The following is a 26896-nucleotide window of genomic DNA, read 5'->3' as shown; positions in this document are numbered from 1 at the left end:
ATGTCTATCGGAGCAAGTTGCAGGCGCATGTCATCATCTTATGGCAGATAGATTAAAGATTCACTACCAACATGAGGTATCAAGGTGTGAAACCATCAAGCACCCCCAACCCCCCCAAACACACACATTTATAAATACAATAAATAAATAAATAAAACAAAACAAATAAAAACTGTGCACATCCCCGTCCATAGTCACAGTGCAGGACAAAGGAGTTTGTGAAGTTTGACAAGAGGTCTGCACACTTGAAATCCTTAAAAATTCTATAAACATGAAATATATACTAATAAAAAATATATGTATGAAATGAAAATGAACGTGCAAAAAAGCGTTTAAAGAGTGTAGGCCTGTGTCGATCCAACCCTGCTGCCACATTCATCCTCACGGCCCAGAGAGCTTAAGCATGATACACATCGATACCTCTCAGGCCTTGTGTAACGTACGCCTGCCGTCCACATTGAGTCCATTATCCTCCTGCCTCGTGACCACCATACTCCACCTAAAGAATTTTTCAGCTGGCTCTCTTTCTCGCTCTCCATCCCAGTCTGGTCTCATTGTCCCTATCCATTTCACTACCTCATTTCCTGTCCTCTTCACTAATTTCTTTCAATCTCTCTCCTCAGCCCCTCCTCCTCTTTTCTTTTCTTTTCTCTCCTTCTCCATCTCCCGTTCACTCCTCTCATCTCCTGTCTCTCGCTCTCCCCATAATCATTCCCTCCTCTTCTCTCCTTGGCATTTTATGAGTTTTTCCATTTATGCTGCTTGTTCCATCTCTCCAACTCTATTCCTTCATCTCCCCTCCCCTCCCCTCCCCTCCTCTCCAGTCCCCTCCCCTCTCCTCTCTTCCTCTCCTCTCCTCTCTCTCTCTCCTCTCCGCTCCGCTCCCCTCCCCTCTCCTCTCTCCTCCCCTCTCCCCTCCTCTCCCCCCCCCCCCCCCACCCCTCCCCTCCCCTCTCCTCTCCTCTCTCTTCTACCCTCCCCTCCTCTCTCCGCAGAATGATGGGTAAGATGAGTGCCGGATGGGGGCTTATAAAAAAACACTACTGAAGCTATAAATGTTGGCATAGCTGGAGCATCAAGTGCCTGTTCAGTGTGTGTGTGTGTGTGTGTGTGTGTGTGTGTGTGTGTGTGTGTGTGTGTGTCTGTCCTTTGCGCCCTGATCGCGCATTAATGAAAAGCCCCTCGTGGTGTTCAAAGGAAGTGGACGGCTTATTTAACCATAGCAGATGCAGCTTTTAAATACAGAATAAATCATCATCATCAGACACGGACACACTTCAAGTAGAAGAACAATGGCAGAGGGCTTGTGTGTGTGTGTGTGTGTGTGTGTGTGTGTGTGTGTGTGTGTGTGTGTGTGTGTGTGTGTGTGTGTGTGTGTGTGTGTGTGTGTGTGTGTGTGTGTGTGTGTGTGTGTGTGTGTGTGTGTGTGTGTGTGTGTGTGTGTGTTTGGAGTGGGCACAGGTTACAGAACATACAGGGGGCAGGGACAACAGATGCAAAGAAAAGAACAGTAGGTCTATGAGAAAAAGTAGCAAAAGTGACATAGTCCAGAAGAGTGGATAAGTGACAATGAGGGGGGGTGGGGGTGGGGGGGGGTTGCAGACAAAACAGTCTGTGACTACCGAATGAAAAGGGAGGCAGGTTACAGGTGAATGTGGAATGGATGCCTGGAGTGTGCTCAGCAGGTGGTGGGCCACACACAAGCCATGAGACCAAGTTTCTCTCTCTCTATCTCTCTCTCTCTCTCCCGCCTGCTCTCTCGGTCACACCCACATATGGACGGACGCACGCCCCAAGTCACAACACGTCGTCAATGCCCGTGATCCTCATCCCTGCGTTGCAATACCAATCCAACAACTGAGACAGAGATGTTAAACAACGACAGAGATGCTAACCAACCAATTCCAGAGGCACTGAACAACCACAGGGATGCTAAAAAAAACAGGGTAAATTCAATTGTATCTCCAGGCGACAACCCAGCCATATCGATGTCTGAGGAAATGGCCCAAAGGCACACTGGGACGGTCCATTGACAACTAGGATGAGATACGTTCATATTTCGTCTCGGCCCAGGTAGCGAAAAGCTTAGTATCTCTTACGGTAATTCTCTATTTTTGCATTGCTGTGTACCAGTGCCTAAGCCAGCATATAGTAGATAGAAAGCTTTGAAACTATAAGTGTACATCAAAGCAAATCAGATTGTTTCTCCCGGCAATGGCTCAGCCATATTGAGGTCTGCTAAAATGGCTCACATGCGCATGCACGCACATAACGATGCAATTCCACAGCTCGTTATTGCATTGCCTTACCCTGAAGAATGTAGAAGACAGGCTAAGTGCTTGGATGTTTGGATATTTATGACAGAGGGGACATAACCCATTCGTTTTGTTTTGAGGCCCATGTTTCCTTACTGTCTACTGTAAGCAATTGCGATTGCAAAATGCAATTTTGTTGTGCCAATCCACAAATGGACCGTGTGTGTGTGTGTGTGTGTGTGTGTGTGTGTGTGTGTGTGTGTGTGTGTGTGTGTGTGTGTGTGTGTGTGTGTATGTGTGTGTTACAGTCTGTCTAAAACACAATAGTACTATGCTGCAACATTGAAGTAAGAGATGCAATTGCCATGACCAGGCCTATCCAACTGGCTGGTGCTGAAACTCTAAATATTTAAGCAATTGCCAAAAGACAGGGCATGCCCTGCTGGTTCTATGATTAGTGTTTGCTAGGCCCTGTTCGCTGTGAACAGGGCCAACATGACCATGCCGGAAGGGAGTCCTTCCCCTGGGAGCCCTTCCCAAACGACAGCCAAGGATTTGAAGAGGTACCGCATTTTAGGCAGCACGGCATACTTTCCATCTATATGTACCTCTTGTCTCTTCGCTTACTTCACGGCATGTTTTACTCTAAGTAATTTTATGCATATGACAAATAAACCTCACTGTATCCACTGGTGCAGAGTAATGCAAAGAGAGAGAGAGAATTAAGAGTTATGAGCAGAGCTGCAAGAGAGGGCTCTCTACCCGGGCACATGACCAAATCTCATCTGAGTAATTGAAATGCTGTAATAGTCATTGAAAAGGTAACTACCTTAGTACTACACTACCATGCCATAACATAGGGTCTTTAGTAATGCACTATGACTTCGTCATTGCCGTTCTTGGAACAGCATCTGCACTTGTTGTTTTGTACATTTCCTGTGCACTTTGTATCTGCTAGTGGTGTTGGGTATGATTATGCCCTCGATTGTAAGTCGCTTTGGTTAAAAAGCAAATGCCAAATGCAATGTAATGAAATGCAATGTAACAGCAAATTTATAACGACGTGTCGTAACAGGCTAAGAACCTTTTGAAGGAATGGCAGTCAAAAGACACATAGTGGAGGTGTTCTTTTGTTGCATCTCATCTCTTCATGAATGTCAATATGTCTGCAACATTTAAAGGAACAGCACAAAATGTTTCACGTGGCGATTTTTTTATCTAGATAAAGAAATAGGACAGGTTGGGATGAACTCATCACGGGTCATAGAAGTACTTAACTAGATTGCATTGTCACAGAAAATGCTGGAAGCGGGCTTGCCTTTTGGGGCAGAGATGAACAGTTTTATTTTTGATATCTCTATCCCTAAATTAAAAACAAACTACTATTGACAAAACAAAGCTAAAAGAAATGTTGGAAAAGTCCATCCACCCAGTCAGAAGTTATGGGCCAAACAATTCAGCCATCTTAGGGGTCTTACACACCAAGGTGGTAAAGCGTCGCGGAACGGCCGCGTTTTTTACCGGCGTCGGTGAAAATACATTGAAACCTATCTGTCCTTACACACCAACCGGCGGTAGTCGGGCGTCAGCGGCGCGGGAGCGTCCCGCGCCGCGCTGCATTTGGAAAATAGAACTCCAGCGTATTTTTCACGCCGGCAACCGGCGGTGTCTCATTCAAATGAATGGCAAAGTAGCACTCTAGCTTTAGCTGTGGGGAGGGTTTTGAACAGGACTGGCCGCGCACGCCGACGCTGTCAGTGTGCAAGGCAGAGAAAAGCACGCCGGCCAAAACTAAGCAGAAAGACCGCGTCCGTCCTGCGACCGTTCCGTTCCGCCTTGGTATGTTTTGGCCCTTAGATTCAGCTATCTTGAAAGTGTTGTAGCTCCCCGTTTTGGGGATATACTAAATTACATACATGGTATTTTAAGTTGGCTAAGGAACACTGCATATGATATAATTTTGAAAATCAACATGGGTCCGAGTTAGATTCGAATTCACAACCTCCATATCTCTAATCCAGCACCTTTGCCATTGATACTAAATGACATACATGGTATTTTAAGTTGGCTAAGGAAAACTGCATATGATATAATTTTGAAAATCAACATGGGTCCGGTGGGAGTTGAACTCTCAACCTCCATATTGCTAATCCAGCACCTTTACCATTGAGTCAAGCAGCTGCCTGTCAAGAGCATCCTAGCAAGACACTATCACATTGCATTGAAGAGCTGAACAATAGACGTCTAGAACTGTAGTGCAGCTGCTCGTTAAGAATGGAATGTTGAGAGAAAGTGACAGTTGAGATGGAACCCTGTATTGGCAGCACCTGTTCTGATTGACTGTATGGCGGTTAGTATTGTGCTCTAAGGCAGAGGGCAGAATCCAAACAGTTTCTAGTTTTTAGCTCGCTGTTGTTAAAAAACTAAAAAGAATTGGCACATGTCCTGCTCACAGATTGGAGTCATACGTGTGATCTAACAGTCCTTGAATGAACATTATAGGTTAAACGGTTCAGTCACAACTCACAAGTGGACCTCTTGTGGAAGATGTGCTGACCTCTTCAGAATTTTACATTCATTTTCAAGTAGTTTATAAGCAGATTTGATGATGTTTTGTTTGCTCCCATAGACTTGCATTATTTGGCTATACCAGGGGTTCCCAACCTTTTCCAACTTGGGGCCCACTCGAAATTGTCACAAATGTTAGGGGCCCACCTCTGACCCGATTACGAATAAAACTCACATAAATCAGCAACAACACACACCAAAATGTGATTATAATTTTTAGAACATTATTTCAAGGCCCACTTGGTATACCTTCAGGGCCCACCAGTGGGCCCCAGCCCATAGGTTGAAAATCACTGAAATAGGCAATGCAAACACATAGGCGAAAATGATATGCAAATGATATCTTTTAATGCTTTCACGTGCAGCGACTGGGTCACCTGCCAATTAGACCATACGAAAGGCCGCAGGGTAGAGCTCAGTACCCCGCTGGATCATGAGCATGAAGAATTAAATGGCATTGGCTTCTATATCCAGAAGCACATGGACAGAAATAAAAGCGAGACGCACAGAGAGACCACAGGGAGAGAGAACAAAAGCTGGAGGGAAAAAAAAACATCAGAAAGAGAGAGGGACAGGGTGAAAGTGTTCATGAAAGGTAGGAAGACATAGCGAGGAAAAGAGAACATGAGGGCAATAAAGAGAAAGATGGGGAAAAAGTATTGGGAGAGAAAAGAAGAAAAGAAAAAAATGAAAGCCAAAGGGACAGAAAGAATGAGCTGAAAAAATTACACAAGACTGACGGCAAAACAGGCTTTGTGTTTCAGGAAATTAGAGAGGAAAGAGGGTGCAATGAGAGAGACAGAAAACGAGGGAGAGAATGAGAGAGAGAGAGAGAGAGAGAGAGAGAGAGAGAGAGAGAGAGAGAGGGAGGGAGAGAGAGGGAGAGAGAGAGAGAGAGAGAGAGAGAGAGAGAGAGAGAGAGAGAGAGAGAGATAGAAGAGGAACGAGTGAGGAAGTACTGTACAAGAAATGGCAGAGTTTGTGATTGCCGAGTGTATCGAGCGAGTTGTGATTGTCTGGGTCAGAGAGTCCTTAGGTTCTCCACCAGTAGCTGGTAGCTCTGCTCTGGCCGCTTAACAAGCAACCGGACAATCACATAGCTAAGCACAAGCTCAGGGGAGCAGAGCCCTGGGCACACAAGCACCAAGACCAAATCAGCTCTCATCAGCTCGCACACATATACCCACAGCGCACACACACGCACGCGCACACACACGCACACCCACGAGCACACATACATACACGCGCACACATAGACACACACGAACATACACACGTGCACACCAGACATTCCGTTGTCCGGTAATTACCGGTCATTAGCAGTAGTAGTTTGTTAGTTTGCTGGTCGGGGGTAGCTGTGAGAATACTGGCGTTCATTGCAAAAAACAGTTGGAAAATGGTAGCTTGAATTCGGATGGGGCAATGCTTGGACATAAGCGCATTTGATGGCTTTCGGTGCTGTTTTATGCCAAGATTGTGCGTGTGGTAGCCTAGGCGATCATCTCGAGAGAAAAATATCAAGGTTTGAACGAGAAGTTGTGTTGTGTAGGCTTGTGAATGGCTCTAGCAATAGCATGTCAAATGGGATGCTTCAGAGCCGTCTGCTTGCTTGCGCTTCGGATGCTCGATCCCCCCGTTCCCCAGCTGAGCTGACATTATATTTAAATTAATTCCTGTTTACTTGCACTGTTCACTTGTTCGCAGTTTTTTTTTTTTTCCCCACTACCGGTTTGTTATGTAGGCTATGGATGATGGTGACGATGTGACTGAGAGAGAGGTGCGCGTGTCTGAGTGTATCGTAGTGAGCGCATTGAAGAGTTGGTGCCGAAAGCTCTATTGCCGTGGAGTGACGGTCAGTCTCTGTGTGCAGACCTAATGTGTCTGTCTGGTCTTACGGCATTTTTTTTTACGGGTGTTTAGCTGTTCATGCACGGTCATGTGCAGGTCATGCAAGTGAGAATTTAAGCTAGTTATGAACAGTGAAATAGCCTATTTGACCGGCATGATATTAAAATGTCCGGAAGATGAAAACTCGGCAGGTCACTTAGTCCGGCAGATTTTTATCCTAACGGAAACCCTGGCGCACACTTACACACGCGCACGCGCACGTGCACTCGCACGCGCACATGCACTCGCGCACACACACACACACACACACACACACACATACACACTTTCAAGTTAAAATTAATCAATAAATCAATACACTAGCATTTCTGTAGGTCCTGCATTCTGTGAAAAAGTTCCTGAATTAGATCTAAAAAAAAATCCTTGACGGTGGATTCATTTTGTTTCGTTCCAGGAAAACTCTCCGTTCTAATCTGAAAATACAAATGCAAATTTCACATAAAACCAGAAAAACTCTGAGGGCTTAAATTGTAAACATCCATTTCGAAACTGCAGGAGACTAACCAGACGACATGGATTAATTACAAATTAGAACAAATTCTTACATTATTACTATACATATACACATGCTTGCGCAAACGCACGCGCACACACCCTGCCTACTAATTAATGAATGAGCATTTGCAAAAACAAGAAAAAGCAAATTTGCTGCCTCCTTGATGATGCTATTGCACTGATTAATGAAATGATTGAACTGATTATGAACATTATTGTATAATATACTCAACATAATAACACCCCGAAGGGATAAACTTGATCCATCATCTTGTACTTCTATGTAATTCTCCCTATGAGAGAGAGCAAGAGGGCAAGAGCGAAAGCAAGAGCGAGAGCGAGAAAGAGGGGGAGAGAGAGAGAGAGAGAGAGAGAGAGAGAGAGAGAGAGAGAGAGAGAGAGAGAGAGAGAGAGAGAGAGAGAGAGAGAGAGAGAGAGAGAGCGAGATGGGAGGGGTGGTGTGTGTGTGCGTGTCTGTGTGTGTGTGTCTGTGTGTGCGTTTGTGTACCGTTTGTATGGGATCTTCTGTTTGCGGTTGTGGCAGTCCATCACCCACTCCTTCCGCACTATCAGCCCCCCCGCGGCCTTCACCTGCATATACTTCGGCGTGTTGGCAAAGGCACAGCTGTAAAATACAACACATACACAGCACAACACAGAGAGTTATTGGGGGTAAACCTGTACAGCATGAGCACACATGCTAAAGCTTGCGAGTGTAACCCTGTTTGTATGTTTGCAACGGCAGGTGAAAATTATGAAGTATGCATCAGTGACACGCGCACACGCACACGCACACGCACACGCGCACACACACACACACACACACACACACACACACACACACACACACACACACACACACACACACACACACACCAAAGATGAGTCAAGCAGCTTGGTTAATCACCAAAGCTCCATCCTCAGGTGCAACAGTACTGGATGCCTTTAAGGAGATCAGAACAGCGGCAACAACACCACATTGAAGAATTTTCAAGAAGGCTGAATGCGGCCAGCTAGTTCTAGTTGTGAGTGAACAACTGAAAATCGACTTCCAGGCATTTGCTCTGTGTACAGTATGCCGACCAAGTACTGCATGTACGGCTGTGTGTGCAGCAATAGAATTAAAATACAGTCCTTGGCGCCTCTCCATCCAAGGTAAGGAGACAACGTGACATTGTGAAAAAAAAACAACCACTTCACTCAGCGAGCCAGTTAAGTGTTGACAGCCCTGTGCATGAAGAGCTGGGGCAGAAGTCTAAAGTCTTGTACTGACAAAAGGCCTTTAATATGAGTGTCTACAGTGACCTTGCATGTCAGCAAAGACATCTACGAATGTAGCAATGAAACATTTCCATATACAAAATATTGTACTGTTCAATAGTCGCTGGTAGAGGTGTAAATCAGAGCCTCCATGATGATTCAATTCAACATCAATTTCTTAAGCCAACAATTCAGCAAATTATCATTTTTGATACTTAATGCCCCACGATATAAGATTTTTTATTCATTACTTTTCCACTTCAATTGTGTTGCACAACTTACAGAACCTCATATTTGTACCTTAATAAACACAGGCTACATAAAGTTGGTGGATGGTATTTCTTCACATACAAAATACCTCAAACAGAGAGCTATCGGCAAGAAAACATCACCAAGCAAAACACTACACTGCATCAATATAGACCCTACTCTATCTTATTGGCACAGGAAAACACAAAATACACTGACAGTGATGGCCTACAGTGAGATTAAAAAGTGTGTGCTGTTAGAGCCTGAGAGGGCTCAATTATTCTTAATCATTATTGATAGAACTACACTGGGGTGCATTTCTAGAAACCATAGTTTGTTTCAACAGATTGCAATGCAATTTCCTATTGACAACTACCCAAGTTGCTAAATGGCTAGCAACTACGCTTTCGAGAAACACAGCCCTGTGTATAGTTGTGACTCACATGAGATGTGTGGAGTCGGGGGTCCAGTCGGGCCGGTACTTGGCTCCCATGGCCAGGGCCTTGTCCCTCAGCTCCCCCCTGAAGGGGTTCTGGAAGCCGCTCAGCACGAACACCACGCCCTCCATGACGCGGTGCAGGGGCACGGGCCCGACGGGGGCCTGCTCCTTGGCCTGGGGTTTGGGCCGAGGCTTAGGCTGGGCTTTGGCTTCAGCCCTGGGCTTCTGTTCGGCTTTGCTCAGGCTCTCTCTCTTGTCGGAGGGCTTCTGTGCTGGAGGGTCTGAGGAGGAGGAGGAGAAGAGGAGAGGGAAATGGGGAAAGATAGTTTAGCTCAGACATACACAACAATGGCATTCACATACACATAAGAATCTGTTCATTTTTCGGTGTACTTTTCGTGTGCTATTTGGGTGTGCTTTAAAACATTAGGATAGATCTTATTTTGTTTTCAAATGAATTGGGTCTATTCTAATGTAAATGTTTCATCATTTGTGTCCTTCTCACGCCCCCCAAGCGTTCTCTAATAGCCCCTGGTGCTGTAGTGAGAAACATTAATGTACAATGAATACTAAAACACAAATAAACAAAAACATAAAAACATGTATAGTTGTAGTGTCCCATAAACATACACATATACAATAGGTTGAATGAAAGAATGAATGGACTTATTTTACCATTCTTGATTAAAAAAAAAAAAAACACAACAGCAAATTGAACCATACATCAAAAGAAACACAAAAAAAGCCCTAAGGCTTATTTCCATTGTGGCCCCTGAGGTTTACTGAGCTGTAGACTTGTCACTTGCATGTGTGCACGTCTAGATTGCTGTTTACATGCCTCACCTTTTGGACTGGGCGTGGCGCTGGGTTTGGGTTTGGGGGTGCTGCTCTTGGCCTCTGGAGAGACGGCTGGACTGGGCTTCTTGGAGGGGGGCGCGGAACCCTCCATCCTCTCCTTGCTGAACTCAAACTTCCTCTTCACTGGGGGCTGGGGAACAGAGGGTAGAGAGAATGGCGGGGAAAGCAAAGGAGGACAATGAGAATATTGGGTTGTGTGTGTGTGTGTGTGTGTGTGTGTGTGTGTGTATGGGAGAGAAGGAGTGGTGGGGTATACAATAAAATGGACAAGTCAGTCCACCCCATAAAAGATTCCTTCATTCTGGTTTATTTTGTCCCCACTAAACAGACAGCGAGTGCAACAGCAGACATGGTGTGCACTGGTGGTGAGCAGCATTTTGATGGTGTAGTGTAGGGGATGGTGCTCTGATGATCTGATCTGGAACACCAATATAATAAAACAACTCTTCCAATCACCACTGGATACAATCAGCAAGTATGGTGCTCTTCCTGTGATCTCTGCAGATCCTAGATGGGCGTTAGGTAGCCCTTGGGGGTGGGGGGGTGGTCATTTCGCCATTGGGGGCATTTGGTTTTTTTTATGTAGATTTTAACAATTTTTATTAGTGAGGGGGGCCTTGGCAAGATTATGATGAGGTCAAGGGGGCATTTTTTTTTCCAAAAAAGGTTGAGAACCACTGCTCTAAATTGTGGGCCAAAAAAACAGCATTAGTCCCTGGCAAGTCAGCTAACCAGGAAATGCCTGTATGGGCTACTGTACCACCAGCAAGTCTGAAATATACTCAGATGCCCTTTCATTTCTTTCAACAACAAAAAAAGTTTGCAAATGTGCGTCATCAAAGCTCAACGTCTTTGAGAATGAAATACATCAGAGTTACCCTTGTGGACTGAAGTGATTGACGAACCTGCCACTCTTTCCCATTCCGTTCATTTCATTGAAGTCCTGGTATACGCACACAATCACAAACAGTCGTGAAAAGAACTTCAGCATTTCACCTCCCCTCCGTTCACAAATTGCGTTGTATTCAAGGCATGTCATTCATTATCCTGCATTTATATTTGTTCTCTCTAAAGCACTCCACAGGACACTGCAATAAGGTGATTGGAGCTTGAAACTAGGTTAGCAATTACCCACAGAAGAGGACTGGTGAGTAAATGAGCAAGCTGACGCACGAGCGTGCACGTCTCCCTACCACTTCCCTGTCACTCTCTCGCCTACCTCTCCCCCTGGTCACTGCCACTCTACCGTAGTAGTAGCAGGGCTTGACATCAGCCATCTCGGCAGTAAGGTTAACACTTCTGAGCTTAAGCATACGACTATCATCGTAAAAACATAGCTATGGCCACAAGTGTGTCTCGTAGAAAGGCTAAATATTTCGAATTTGGGAAAACCACTAGCAGCCACAGTGGCCGGTGAGTGAAAAAGTTGATGTCAAGCCCTGAATAGTAGTAGTAGTAGTACTAGTAAGTTAGTAGCAGTAGTAGTAGTAGCCAAGGACACGTACCCATCATTTGCTCTAACGCTCCCATCATTTTGCACTGAATTGATATTTTATTTGCCGTTTTCTTTTCCCCAAGGCCCACTAGTTTCATGCAGGCTTTTCCATACTTGCTACACCTCTGAAGACGTGCAGTAACACGGACATGCTGAACGCATTCATTGTATGATGAACAAAGAAACAGGAGCATCACGCATACGTGTGCAACATACGACCAGCAGTATGCAATTGCCATGGAAACACCAAATGCCATTCAGGGTTTTTGTGCTTGCGTGCGTGCGTGTTTGTGAATCCAGCTCAGCTACTGCACATCGGCCTAGAGAATACATTTAGGTTTACATTAAAATGGTCTGTAATCATGTCCCACTGGAGAAAAAGCAGCAGCTCCAAGTGACCCTTTCATTTCCAGCTATGGTGGTGAAAGTGAACGTTTACATTCTAAAAAGTAACAAAAGCTGTCCGACATCCACTGTAGTATGTCACTGTGGGACCTCACCCTACCGAATAAAAAAAAAGGTCGTCTTCTCGTACCCTGACATAGCAACAAAAGTGTCTTAATGAAATCACTTTTCAGAATTGACCAATCATGGGATTGGCATTTCCTGCATTTTCTTTGACGCTCTGTGGCAAAGCTTAGAATGGGTCATCACAGCACCATGCAGAGTGGTCACCATGTGAATGCAGCGTTCTGTGTGAATACAATGTACTTGGACACCATCACAGTGACTGACAGGGCTACCATTCTCCTTCAAAATTCAACACACTCCTGCCCTACACCTGATTAAATAACTGCTCCAACCGGAAGCCACAGAATGACTGAAGATATACAAAACACCTGGTTGAATAATGGTTAAATAACATGGAAGCTACCATATCAGACACAATCCCATCTATTGAGAACAAGCACATTCATAATCCATATCTTTATCATGCATCTTAGTTTGACAGCCTTGTAGTGCCTTGATAATAACTTGATAAGAAACCGACAATGTGCTCTGGAGAATTTCAAGGCAAGACTAAATTAGAACACAAGGCAAGACTGCAGACTTTAGGCTGAAAACAAGACTCTTGTTCCAGTTCAGTGCGCTACAGTAAAGCTGATTAGTTTTGCATAGAGAAAGGGGATCATCAGCTCTGTGTGTGTGTGTGTGTGTGTGTGTGTGTGTGTGTGTGTGTGTGTGTGTGTGTGTGTGTGTGTGTGTGTGTGTGTGTGTGTGTGTGTGTGTGTGTGTGTGTGTGTAGGGGGACAAAGACAGAGCCACTTTTTACTTTTTAGGTCACAAGGAATAATTGCACCCTGAGAGAAAAGGAGAGAAGAGAAGAGAAGAAAAGAAAAGAAAAGAAAAGAAAAGAAAAGAAAAGAAAAGAAAAGAAGAGGAGAAGAGAGGAGAGGAGAAGAGAGGAAAGAAGAAGAGAGGAAAGGAGAAGAGAGGAGATGAGAGGAGAAGAGAGGAGAGGAGAAGAGAAGAGAGGAGAAGAGAAGAGAAGAGAAGAGAAGAAAAGAGAAGAGAGGAGGGCCGAGCGCCGAGCAGGAAAATGAAGGGGTAAGAGTCACCACAAAGCTACAAAGCTCCATGAAATACATTCTAATGGAGCCTCTAAGGTGCAATGTGTTTTAAAAGCCATTCTGACTTTGAAACGAGGGGAAATATGCGTATGAGGGAGGGTGATGGGGAAAAATAAAGAGAATAAAAAGGGAAGAAATTTGCAGGAGTAGGACTTCCGCTTCCGGTGGACAGCAATGTCGGTATGAATGAGCTGAAGACAAACTCCCAATAATGTCTATAATTTGAAAAAGTAAAGTAAAACCCTACAATGGAAATGAAACCGCAATGGACCTCAGATCTGGCGCGATAACTCAAGAATTCAAGAAACAGGAGAAACCGAAGAAAGAGCGTCAAAAACCTAAAAACAAATCAGAAGAAAGCATGGCGTCCGAAAATAGCTTGGAGCGAAACTTGAAAGAGATGCTGACGGGCTTCAAAGAAGAGATTTCGAAACAGATTGGCGAACTGCGACAAGACTTTGAAAAGTTCTCTACAGAAATCAGTGAAATACGAGGCGACGTGAGCAACATTCGCACCGAAGTCGGAGCAGTCAAAGAAAACATACAAGACGCGGAGCAGAGAATACATCAGCTGGAGGAGAGAGAAACGGACTTACACGAAATAATGAGACACCTCGAACAACAACAAAGAGCAACACTCGAACAGGTAGAACAACTGGAAATGAGATCCCGTCAGAATAACATAAGGATTTACAAAATTCAGGAAGGAGTGGAGGGAGATGACATGGTGGGATTCCTAAACAAACTATTCGCCGAAAAATTGCTTCTCACACCTGACGCATTCCATATCTCAAAGGCGCACCGGTCTTCCCCGAGGAAACACTAGGCCTACACAGGAGAACCCTGGACCTCGGTCCATTAGTAGTGCGCCTACAGGATGAGGATATGCGACAAAAGGTTTTACAAGCGGCCTGGTCTAAAAAAAAAGAAATAATGCTAGAAGAAAACCCAAATCTACTTTTCACAAGACTTTACGACCAAGACACAGAAAGAGAGAAAACCGTTACAGCCCACTGAGAAAACTTTTGAAGGGAAAAAAAACGTCAAGACGCACTTGATAAACCCAGACAAACTGAAAGTATTTCGAGATGGGGAATCTGTTACCTACGATACACCAGAAGAAGCAGAGGATCAATTACGGCGACAGGGAGTGATAAGCGGCACGGACCAGAGAATCTACTCGAGGGCGAATGGATACCCAGCTACATACAAATTTACCGTTCCAGAGGGTAAGGACATCAAGGAGTAAGAGCGAAGGACAGCCGAGTTCTCGAGAGGGTCCCGGTGCGAATATGGAAGACTGATCATCTGAACCAGCAATATAGGCCTACTCCGACATCAGGCAAAAGGACGTGGTCAAATAGACTACAGAACGTGCACAGAGGGCAACGAGTGTGGAGAGCGCAAAGGTGAGGGCTTCCCAAGACCTTGTGTTAAAGTCTCAAAAACGAATAAGGAACATTGGACAGTGGGAATACTGGGTGAGTAACAAGAGTCTTAATTTAAAATTTGAATGAATATTGAGACCTATAGTTTAAGTTAATATCGCCTGAACTGAAGGAAGGAATTACGCGAGGCGCAAAGATCGAGGCCGTTGGCTGTACTACTTGTTTCCCCCCCCTCTCTCTTCTCACCCGTCTCCCCCCGACTGGAACTGAAAGCAATAGATAAACTGAGAAACATTGCATATTGACTCTTGAATTCTATAGAGGGGACTAATAAGTGGCCAACATGACGGCAAGGGAGGAGTTTGGACTCTACCTCCTCGGTTTTTTTTTTTTTTTTTTTTTTGCCCTACTTGGATCCTTGAAAGGACACTGTGCAGTGCACAAAATACAGACATGTAGATTGAGGGAGAGCGCAATCCTCATATTATTCCTCTTACTTTTTCCTCTCTATATAGATTCTTTTTTTCTTTTTTTTCTTCTTCTTCTTTGTTTTTTTCTCCCCCTTCATGCATATGTACAATGCCACAACTGGTAGGCTATATGAACTCAACAACCTGGAGTGGATCAGCGAAATTTAAGTCATCTATAGGCCCAGCTCAAAGGAGCTGTTTCCCTTTCCTTGTCCTTCTGGGTTGTTTTTCATTCTTTTTTTAAACCATTGATCCTTAATAGTCAGGTGTGTGTGTGTGTGTGTGTGTGTGTGTGTGTGTGTGTGTGTGTGTGTGTGTGTGTGTGTGTGTGTGTGTGTGTGTGTGCGCGTGTGTCTGATTCTCAATAGTAATTAGGCTATAGCAATTAGGCCTATAAAAAAATATATATATATCATTACCTTTTTGCCGCTTTATTATTATTATTATTATTTTTCTTTACATTATATATCCAGAGCTATAGCACCAAACTTTGTCAACATCACATGTTAGCACCCTGACTTTATAATAGCCTAGATTTGATAACATGTCCTATAGAAGAAAACTAGCCCTGTGAAAAGGGAGCTCTGAATCTCTTCATTTTATTTCATTTGATTATGGCCCCCTCTCTTTTTTTGCTTTGTTTGAATTATGTTATGTTTGTGTCCTTGTTTTGGATTTGCTCTCGGGGGTAGGGGTGGGGGGAGGGGTTTAATTTCAATTTCAACAACTACAGATTTTCACATTTGAGGGAAGAATAAATAAGAGTAGCCTATTTAAAAACGGGTTGAAATTGTACCTAAAAAGACAAATGGGAAATAGCCTTTCAATATCACACTGTTCACCGGGCTTACAGGGGCCTGTCCCACCCCTGAGTTTGGAGACTTGAACTCCACTTATCAGGGGTCGGGCATTTTAAGACCCTTTTCCTCTATATTTTAAAGAGGGACACCTTCGGTAACCATATGGAGGTTACATTAATTGGAAGTCCACTATTGGGGTTCGGGGAAAGGGTTTTGGGTAACGGGTACACATCTTGGTTGAAATCACTTTTTTTTATTTTTATTTATTTTATTTTTTTTATTTTTTTTTTTTTTTCTCTTCTCTTCTTATTTTTCTTCCTTTCTTCTTGTCTTTTACTACTCCCTTTCATGCCTTTGTCAACCAAAAGGAAGAAAAATGGAAGAAAAAAATAAAAAATAAAAAACCAATACCATGATTAGAATACTCTCTTTGAACACTAACGGGTTAAATAATCACCATTAAACGGAAACGTGTATTACAACAGGTAAAAAATGAAAAAGCAGGAATTGCCTATCTCCAAGAAACCCATTTAAACAACACGGAACACGCTAAGATGGAGAAATTAGCTAAAGCCCATGTTTTTTACTCCTCACACACCACAGCTAAGAGAAGAGTAGCAGTCCTCATTAAAAAGAACCTTGTATTTAATTTGGAAAAGTGTTTCAGAGATAAAGAAGGAAGATATGTAATAGTTATAGGGGAATTAGATCAGCAATGTATAACTTTGGTAAATGTTTATAACCCACCTGGTGCAGGAGACGAAATATTACAAAAGATACTTAAATTGGTTAATGATGGAAGCAAAGGGTGTGCTGTTAATGGGCGGGGACTTCAATTTAATTATGAAATAAAATAGATACTCAAAGTACAGGCAAACACAAGGCAGCAAAAGCCACAGCCATTATTGAAAAAAGCTGAAATAGAAATAGGATTACTGGATGTCTGGAGAACCCTGCATCCTCAAGAGAGAGGCTTTACCTTTTACTCAGACGCCCACAAAGTGTTTTCAAGACTAGATTACTATTTTATGTTTAAAGGAGACATTGCAAAAGTGTCTAGATGTGAAATATTACCAATCTGTACAACTGACCATGCCCCAGTAATAATAGAGCTACACTTAAATATAGAAAAAAATAAAACTTCTTGGAGAATGAACAACTCATTATTAGAAGATCAGGCTTTCAAAGAAAAAAGGAATAACAATATCAAATCCTTTTTTGAAATTAACGATAATGGGGAGGTGAGTGAGTACACTACTATATGGGAAGCAGCTAAAGCAACAATAAGAGGGGAAATCATAGCATACTCATCTTGGAAAAAACGAAACAAAAATTGACAAAAATAGGAAAGAGTTTAGAAACTAAGATCAAAGACCTGCAAAAAAGAATATGAAAGGCTAAGAACAAAGGAATTAAGTAAACAACTAAATACAGTTAAAAAAGCATTAGAAGAAATAGATATTAAGGAGATATAGAAAAAAATTAACACTAAGTAAACAATTTCTTTTTGATAACAGCCCTAAAGCATTGAAAACATTGTCATTTAAATTAAAAAAACAGCAAGAAAAAGCAACGATCGCTATGGTTAAAGACGTAAATGGCACCCTTCACAGGGGGGGAAATTCAGGAATTGCGGCTTGCTTCAGGGAATTTTACCAACAATTATATACCCCAGAAAAAAACAGTGAGTGATCTTGAAATCAGGAACTACCTAAAACATTTAGATCTCCCTCTAGTGACCCAGACACAAAACAACTATTTAGTACAACCAATAGTAGAGGAAGAGATAGTAAAGGCGATTAAGAAAAGCAAAACTGGTAAAAGCCCAGGTACTGATGGATTTACCTATGAATTTTTCAAAGCATTCCAAAATGTATTAATACCAATCTTAAACAGGGTTTCAATGACATTCTGGAGACTGGGCTGTGGCCAAAAACCTGGGGTACAACCATGATTTCAGTAATCCACAAAGAAGGGAAGGATCCAACAAACTGCTCCTCATATGGACCAATATCATTATTAAATGTGGATCAAAAGTTATTTACAACATTTATGGCAAACAGACTTACAAACTTACTTCCTGACTTGATCAATCTTGATCAAACAGGATTTGTTAAAGATCGTCTACTAGGAGATAACATCAGAAGGACAATTAATATTATAGACTACACCCAAAGAACAAAAAAATCAGATGCTAACACTAATGCTTGATGCCGAGAAGGCTTTCGACCGCTTACTATGGCCTTTCTTAATTGGTGTATGTGAAAAATTCGGTTTTCATCATAAGTTCTTAAACTTGCTAAACGGGATGTATAACAACTCGACCGCCAGAGTAAGAGTAAATGGAACACTTTCTGAACTTTTCACGATTAAAAGGGGTACAAAACAAGGCGACTCACTATCGCCACAGTTATTCGCCTTATGTATTGAACCTCTCGCAGAAAAAAAATAAGAAAAAAATATGCAGATAAAAGGGAAGTGGTCATGGAGGACATGGAGCACAAAATAGCACTGTATGCCGATGATGTGATTTTATATATGACAGATGTATGCAACTCATTACCAACATTAATGCAGGAAATAGGAGAATATAGCTCCCTATCAGGATACAAACTGAATCTTAGCAAAACGGAAGCAATGGAGGTCGGTAGTAAACTAAGTTGCACATTTAAAAAAAACAATATGAGTTCAAGTGGGAGTTGACCAAGGTTAAGTACCTGGGAGTGAATATTCCTAACAATCTTGAAAATCTGTACGCCTGTAACTATGGGAAGCTAGAAAACACGATAAAAAATGACTTAAATAGATGGAAACTAATACCTTTTACATTATTAGAAAAAATTAGTATAATTAAAATGAATATCCTGTCACGTTTTCTGTTTCTGTTCCAAAATCTCCCACTCCTTGTACCAAACGGTTCCTTCAAACAGTGGGATAACCTACTAAGGAAATTTCTATGGAATGAAAAGAAACCAAGAGTAAAAATTAAAACTTTACAACAACGCAAGGAAACGGGGGGTCTTGCACTGCCAAATTTTGCTAACTACTTCAACGCAGCACAGATAAAACCTATTCTAATCATGAACAACAAAAAGTGGAACCCAAAATGGAAAATTATGGAAGCCGACCTGGTAGGGCAATGTAATGCGTGGTTCCCAAAAACTAAAACTAAATTGCATAACTTCACTGCAAAACATACAGCAAAAATATGGAAAAAGACTAAGTAGAGAGCAGTAAAGACCGATGATAAAGACTGGATATGCCTGAGAGATATACAACAAGATCCAGAGTTTCTCCCAAAATAAAGAGGGATTAGAGGCTACAATCTATGGGAAAGTAAAGGTCTTGTGCGATTCTATCAAATGTATGAAGAAAAAGGCTTTGATTCTTTTGAAAACATAGAAAGACGATATCAATTGCCTAGGAGCCACTTTTATAGATACTTGCAAGTAAGAAGTTATGTGAATAAAAATATAAAGATTGTAACCTTAGCCGAGATCCACCCCTTTGTAAGAGAAATATTAAAAGTAATTGAAATCGGAAATATAAAAAATGTAACTGGACAAATTTACAGGATACTCCAACAGAACGAAGGAAAAAAAAATTATATAAAAGAGAAGTGGGAAGATGAATTGAAAACGGCAATTTCTGAAAAGGAGTGGGAACAAAGATATTTATAACCATTCAAAATCCATATACTGGCAGGAATTTGCATGGAAAGTGAACATAAGGTACTTTAGAACACCATCAACAATAAAATACAAACAGTTTACTTCCAGTTGTTGGAGAAACTGTGGGAACAGTAATGCGGATCACACACACATTTTCTTTACATGCGACAGATTAAAACCCTACTGGGAAAAGGTAATGGGGTCAATTAAGAATTTCTTGAGAACAGATGTCCCAATTCAGCAGCATAACATAATGCTTGGTATACTGCCCGATATACAGTGCCCTCCATAATTATTGGCACCCCTGGTTGAGATGTGTTAAAAGCCTTAAAATAAATTCAGTGTTTATTGCAGAAGAATACTGTCACACTGAAAATTGTAGGAAAATGTAGCCTTCAACTCAAATGAATTGTAAGAAAATAAAAAAATCCCTGACTAAAAAATAATTATTTTTCATTAAATCACCTGTTCCACAATTATTGGCACCCTTAACAATTCCCAGGAAATAAATATAATTGAAGCATTTCTGTCATTTCTACAGTAGTTTACAAAGTTTACCAGAGTATGTAGGAACATTTAATTAGTAATTCATCACTTCCTGTTTCCCTGGGGTATAAATATGACGTGACACCGAGGCCATTTCTCTTATCCACTCTTAAACATGGGACAGACAAAGGAACACAGCATACAAGTGAGGCAGATGTGCGTCGACCTTCACAGGTCAGGCAGAGGCTACAAGAAGATTGCCACTCAACTGCAGCTGCCCATATCCACTGTGAGAGGAATAATTAAGAAGTTCAAAACAACTGCAACAGTGGTAAACAAGCCTGGACGAGGACCCAAGTTTATTTTGCCACCACGCACAGTGAGGAGGATGGTAAGAGAAATCAAAAGATCTCCAAAGCTCACTGTTACAGAATTACAACAAATGGTAGCATCCTGGGGTCACAAAGTCTCCAAATCAACCATCAGGCGCTGTCTATACGCCAACAAGCTGTTTGGGAGGCATGCACGGAGAAAACCTTTCCTCACCCACAATCATAAAAACGCAAGCGTCTGGAGTTCGCCAAGCGGTATTGGGGCTTCAACTGGGACCGTGTGCTTTGGTCAGATGAGACCAAGATTGAGCTTTTTGGCAACAAACACTCAAAGTGGGTCTGGCGTACCACGAAACAGATGCGCATGCTGAAAAGCACCTCATACCCACTGTTAAGTATGGGGGTGGGTCGTCAGTGATGCTGTGGGGGCTGTTTCGCTTCCAAAGGCCCTGGGAACCTTGTTAGGGTGCATGGCATCATGAATGCTTTGAAATACCAGGACATTTTATATTCAAAACTGTTTGCCCTCTGCCCGAAAGCTGAAGCTGGGTCGTCGCTGGGTCTTTCAGCAAGACAATGACCCTAAACATATGGCCAAATCTACACAGAAATGGTTCACACAGACACAAAATCAAGCTCCTCCATGGCCATCTCAGTCCCCTGACCTCAACCCCATTGAGAACCTGTGGGGTGAGCTGAAGAGGAGAGTACAGAGGAGAGGACCCAGGTCTCTGGATGATTTAGAGAGATTCTGCAAAGAGGAATGGCTGAAGATCCCTCTTTCTGTCTTTTCCCATCTTGTGAAACATTATAGGAGAAGATTAGGTGCTGTTTTGTTGGCAAAAGGGGGTTGTACAAAATATTAACACCAGGGGTGCTAATAATTGTGACACACATTATTTGATGTCAAATAATTATTTCTTTATGTGGGATTTTTTCCCCACTGAATAAATGCACTTGTATTGAAGGTTGGATTTTTCTCTTTTTTTCCATTAAGGTCCCATATTATTTAGAAAAAAAAATAAAATAATTGGAAGCTAAAAAACACATCTCAACCAGGGGTGCCAATAATTATGGAGGGCACTGTAAGTATTGAACATATACATTTCTTTTGGGTTCTTAGAATCACTGTTTTGAAACAAATAACAAGGCACTGGAAGATACCAGACGCACCTAATGTCAAAAAATGGGTAGCCTCAGTTCACGACATGTATGAAATGGAGAAAGTAACTTACAGTATTATTAAAAAGGAAAAGGTTTTCGAGAAAAGATGGGAACTTTACCTGTTAAAGAAACAAGAGGTATTTGGGAAAGATATATGAAAACATGGGGAACGGGGTGGTGAAGTGTGAGGGTGAGGGTGAGGGGGAGGGTGAGTGAGAGTGAGAGTGAGAGTGAGAGTGAGAGTGAGAGTGAGAGTGAGAGTGAGAGTGAGAGTGAGAGAGTGAGAGTGAGAGTGAGAGTGTGGGTGTGGGGTGGGTGTGTGTGTGTGTTTGTGGATGGGTGGGGCGGGGGTTCTAGCGTAAAAGAGGTGACAAAGCCAATATAAGAATATGTATGAAATCCAAAGGCAAGGGATTTACTTTGTGTACTTTTTATTTATTTATTGAATCACTCTTCTTCTTTATCTATTTACTTGTTTATTTATTATTTAACTTCCTTTTAGGAACAGAAGTGTGGTAAAGAAGAAGTATTCCTTTGTTCTATTCCTTAGAGTGACGATGACTTAAAGTCGCTGTCATCGTTGTTGTTTATGTGATGATTCAAGTTTTCTTTTTGTCTATTCTACCTTTTTTATTTTTATTTTATTTTTTTATTTTTTTATTATATTTCTACACACAGGGTGTGATATAAAAAAATGGGAAAAAATGTGTGATATCTGTGAAATGTAACAACAGAAAATGCTAAATGAATACATTGTTTCACACAATAAAGTATTAAAAAAAATAAAAAGGGAAGAAAAAAAAGATTGAATGATTCAGTGTGTGTGACTGCACTTGTTCTGAATGTGATTGTGTGTGCGCACGCACGTGTGTCTTACCTGTGAAGTGGCAGAGCTAGAGGATGGAGGAGAGGCAGACTCGGACTTCAAAGCTGCGGCAGCGTAACTCAACTTATCACTCTGAGGGGAGACTGAGAATGGACACACACAAACACGCACACACACATATACACACACTCGCACACACACATATACACACACACACACACACACACACACACACACACACACACACACACACACACACACACACACACACACACACACACACACACACAGACACACAGACACAGACACACACACACACAAGGATTTACTTAATATACATGGAGAATGCCATATTACAACTGGTTGTCTTGTTGTTGTCAGGTGAAGAAGGGCAGATGAGGCTGATGGCAAGGAGAAACGCACAACAGAACAGCCACTGCCACATACTAAGAATGGAGACACCGTCAAGGCCTTGGCAAGTGAATCGCAAAATTAATCAAACTGACAACTGTGGTTTGACAGCAATCAAGCACATAGCCTCTAAACCTTGCCCAATATTACCGCTATTGTTTAATTTCACAAATGTGTGTTTTTTTTAAAAAATATTTTTGTCGCTTCTGACACTTATGCTGTGCTATGTGTGCTATACTACTTTGTGTTGTGCTACTGCACATCATTATACAGCATGTTGTGCAACTGTGTGTTGTCCACAGCTGGTCCCAGTGGGATGCCTGTGTGTGTCTAGCGTGGCCTTGGTTTGTGCTGTGTGCATAATTGAGAGAAGTCCTCCTATTCTACTCGGCCTTGGCCTTTAGTACCACCATGTTGTTATGCACCTTCCTCGCTAGATACCACTCACTCACTCACTCACTCACTCACTCACTCACTCACTCACTCACTCATTGAGCTAGACTTCCTAGAGAAATACCCCAGGTGACATTGAAGAGGTCTAATGTGGTGCCATTGCGAGGTAGAGAAATGGCTTCAATAACAATGCAAACAGTGCACTTGAAAGCATTACGGACTGCAGCTTTAATCATCGAGCAATAAGTTGTCAGTATGTGCTTCCATTTGACTTTTAAATGAGTTCCAGGTTAAACATGACAAATATGATTCCACAGATCGGAGGTCACATATTGGTAACCACACATCTCAAGATTTACATTTCCTGAGCCGTGATTGCCTTTGTCGAATACAAATGATATTTGTTAGGCCTAAACGATGCTGATTGAATTGGCCTGTGGAACGCTAGTGGATAAATAGAAGGTTATATGTGAACTCAATTTAGTCTTCTAGTCACACTGATGCAGTCAATCTTCAAGGTTGGAATGCAATCAGTGCAACTCAATATTGGTAACTAATAAGAGAAGGCTAAAAACAGAATCATGTTTACCTTTTAAAAAATTGCCCTGCTGACTTCACAACAATAAAGGCTTGAATATTGTGCTAGAGGACCATTCTTTTTCTGCAATGAACCTATGTAGGGATATTAGGCAATGCACACACACACGCACACAAATTGGGAGGAGAGCTAAGGAGGCTGCCCACTCATACAAATGCCATATCACCACTCCAAACACATTGGCTGTATGCAGGAAAGATTCCAATTTTAAACAGAAAATAGGTAGAATGCAGTTAGGGCAGGAGTCATGTAAACTCTTCATTCATTCTGAATGTGGCCATTCTTGGAACACAGCGTTCTCTCCCAAACATCTAAAGGGAATATTTCGGAACTTGTTATAAACTGCATACTGGCAATATTCAACTTGAAAGCAAAATACCCCCTGCATGTAACTGCAATCACATGTTAAGGGGGTGGTCTTAGGTTATTGTCCCAACAACGCGATCTCCTTCTTTGATGTGTCTCTGAAGTACTCAGACCATTGTAGGGTAGAGATTGCACTCAGTTTCTTCTCATTTCATTTTTGGTGATGGTCTTACCCTTGGGAGGGGTGGTATTCTTGCTGCTCTCACGGTTGAAGAACAGGCTGCCGGGTTGAAGACTGGGGCTCTTGGAAGACGGCTCTTCCTTCAGACGGAACTGACCGAGCTTAGTCACCTTCTGGGGGTGAAGGACAGAGGAACGCAGATGGATTAGGGCGGTGATTCTCAAATTGTGGGCCTTGAAAGTAGTCCAAATGGGCCATGAAATAATTTTTGACGAAAAATAAATAATGTGCAGTGTTGCTGTTAATTATATATTTGAGTTGTAATTTTTATTGGGTCAGAGGTTGGCCCTGAACATTTGTGGACATTTCAAGTGGGCCCTAAATTGGAAAAGGTTGGGAACCCCTGAATTAAGACCGGGTAAAAGACGTTGTGTGAAGGGTAACTTATTGCTTCCAAGCTAATATGTACCATTCCAACATGAAGGGAGAAAATGTGAATGGAGAGATCAAAGTCATTTACAAAGCACTGCTGTTGGGAGGAAACCTTTGAAATTCACATATTATGTCTGGATGTATAAACACCCCCTTGGGTCAGTCTGGCCATGTCTCATAAATATAGTAAGCGCCTTGACACTGCAATGCTTACGGGGCATAACATGAAAATTGCCAAGCTATCAAATATTACATTTCAAAGCTGTAGTGGGTCTCAGTCTTCACCTCTTTGATGGGCCAAAGATGGGTTCAATTTTGTCTGGGATATTGGATCAAAACTACCTTCCAATCCACGTTGCCATTTCCCCTGGACCACATGTCCTGGACTTCAAAATTAATCATAACCAAATGGTGTGACTGGTGACCGTACTTCAAACAACTATTTTCTGTATAAAAATATGTAATTATTTGGACTACAAAAGAGAAGTCGCGCATCCAATGTGTTCTGCCACTTCAAAAAGGCATGACTTAGGCAAGCTGTTGTGTCTCTACTGATAATATGTGCCTCCTGTCAGGCACAGCACCTGTGATCTTGTAGTACTGTACGTTCAATTATGCTGAAAATGCAGTTTTTTGAAGGTGTTGACGACTGTGACAAAGTACTCTACAAACAAAGCCAATCTCCAAAAGCACATACAGTGAGAACAGCTGGCACACATACGCGCGCGAGAACACACACACACACGCACACGCACACGCACACGCACACGCACACGCACACGCACACGCACACACTTACCGGAGACAACGCAGTGGGTGGATCATTTTCATCAGGAGGAGAGTGGAACTTCACAAAGGATAGTCCATATGCAATTGTCTATGGAGAGGTGCCCAAAACAGAGCAGAAAATAAAAACCCCATTGTACTGTGATGTAAAAGCTGTAATTGGGTTATCCCCAGAGACAAAACTGGAGAGTGTGTTTTGTGATTTTGATTATAGATACGACATGAAACAAAAATGGGGACAAAAACATCCAGCCAGAAAGCTTCAATTACATGTTCAACAACATTTTTGCCGTCATGATCGTCTTGATCATGTTTAGATGCCTAAATGCATCAAGTTGCAACCATGTGATTGGCTGATTAGAAATTTTGCGTCAATGAGCAGTCGGAAATGTGTGCTTAAAAAAGTGGCCGGTGAGTGTATACATCATATATACCCGTACAAGAAAATAAGTGTTGTGCGCGCACACACAAACACACAAAGAGCAGCTCTACATGAGACTGAGAATTAATTCTGTGGAATCTAAACTGGTCAATAGAATAGAATAGAATAGAATAGAATAGAATAGAATAGAATAGAATAGAACAGAATACCGGTAGATGTGTGTGAATTAAATATTCACACAACAGCAATTTTACACTTTGATGAATATCAACAGCATTTATATTAATACAGCGAGTGAACAGTCTATGGCAGACACACCTTGCTGTAGGGCTGCGAGCAGACGATCTTGACGCGGTCCCACTTCTCCTGTGAGGTGGCCTTCACCAGCTGGCTGGGCCCGAAGAAGCGGACCCTGTTCATGTTGGAGCCCGCTCTGCTCTCCGTCGGGGACATGAAGGACGACGTGACCAGCAGCACCTGACATGAGACCAACAGATCCACCAGACCAGAGAAACAAGGCATTAGAGTCTTTAGATTGGCAATTTAGAACTAATATTTGATTGCCCTACTGTAAGCTGACTGTCGATAGCGTTCTCAGCCCCACTAAAAATGCTGATACTGTCCCGAAGCAGCCCCACTGCCCTGCCATCCACCATCCTTCCACAACACACCGAGACATACCCAACAATTTCTTCCGGAATCGCTTCAACTAGTCGTGATGACCAAACGTCAGGTCGGTGGGTATTTACAAAACACATAATGTTTGGAGAGGATAAATTAGGCCTGACACACCAAGCATCTAGAAATACAGTGAAGCTAATGCTAATATGCAAAATGACATTTAGAGATAAGAGTAAAAATAATGGTTAATGTTTACTTTGCAACAGTAAGAGCGTGACGGTTCAATTAACAGGGTAAGAGCACAGTTTTGCCCAAAATATTGCAATGCACACAACATTATAGGTGACATATCAAGAGTTCAAAAAAGGATTGCTTTCTGTCTGCATAGAGCTGCTGATTCACCACCTACAAGAGGATTTCAGTGTGGATCAGGTCAGGAGACTGACATGGCCAAACCATGAATTACTTCTTCTTGTGTTTGGGGGTAATAAGGGTGTGCTGAGTGAGATGGAACAATTCAGTTTCACCCCCTCTTTGCTGCTTCATGTGGC

The 26896-nt window shown here is 42.4% G+C and overlaps 1 protein-coding gene across 2 annotated transcripts in view; it reads right to left on the bottom strand.

Moving 5' to 3' along the window:
* Positions 1-26896, bottom strand: part of xrcc1 (X-ray repair complementing defective repair in Chinese hamster cells 1) — a 39549-nt gene that overhangs the window by 10425 nt on the left and 2228 nt on the right. Inside the window, exons 4-10 of one of the 2 annotated variants that reach the window (XM_063199252.1) lie at positions 26043-26201; positions 25356-25433; positions 24177-24297; positions 22287-22378; positions 10018-10162; positions 9179-9455; positions 7735-7851 (exon numbers count right to left, since the gene is read on the bottom strand). In XM_063199252.1, coding sequence (XP_063055322.1) covers positions 7735-7851; positions 9179-9455; positions 10018-10162; positions 22287-22378; positions 24177-24297; positions 25356-25433; positions 26043-26201 — 989 coding nt within the window. The remainder of the gene's footprint in view (positions 1-7734; positions 7852-9178; positions 9456-10017; positions 10163-22286; positions 22379-24176; positions 24298-25355; positions 25434-26042; positions 26202-26896) is intronic. The other variant, XM_063199253.1, reaches the window with a different exon arrangement.

This window comes from Engraulis encrasicolus, chromosome 5 (genome assembly GCF_034702125.1).
Source record: "Engraulis encrasicolus isolate BLACKSEA-1 chromosome 5, IST_EnEncr_1.0, whole genome shotgun sequence".
Taxonomy (NCBI): domain Eukaryota; kingdom Metazoa; phylum Chordata; class Actinopteri; order Clupeiformes; family Engraulidae; genus Engraulis; species Engraulis encrasicolus.
The sequence above is the reverse complement of the archived record's forward strand: the minus strand, read 5'-3'. Positions and strand labels throughout refer to the sequence as shown.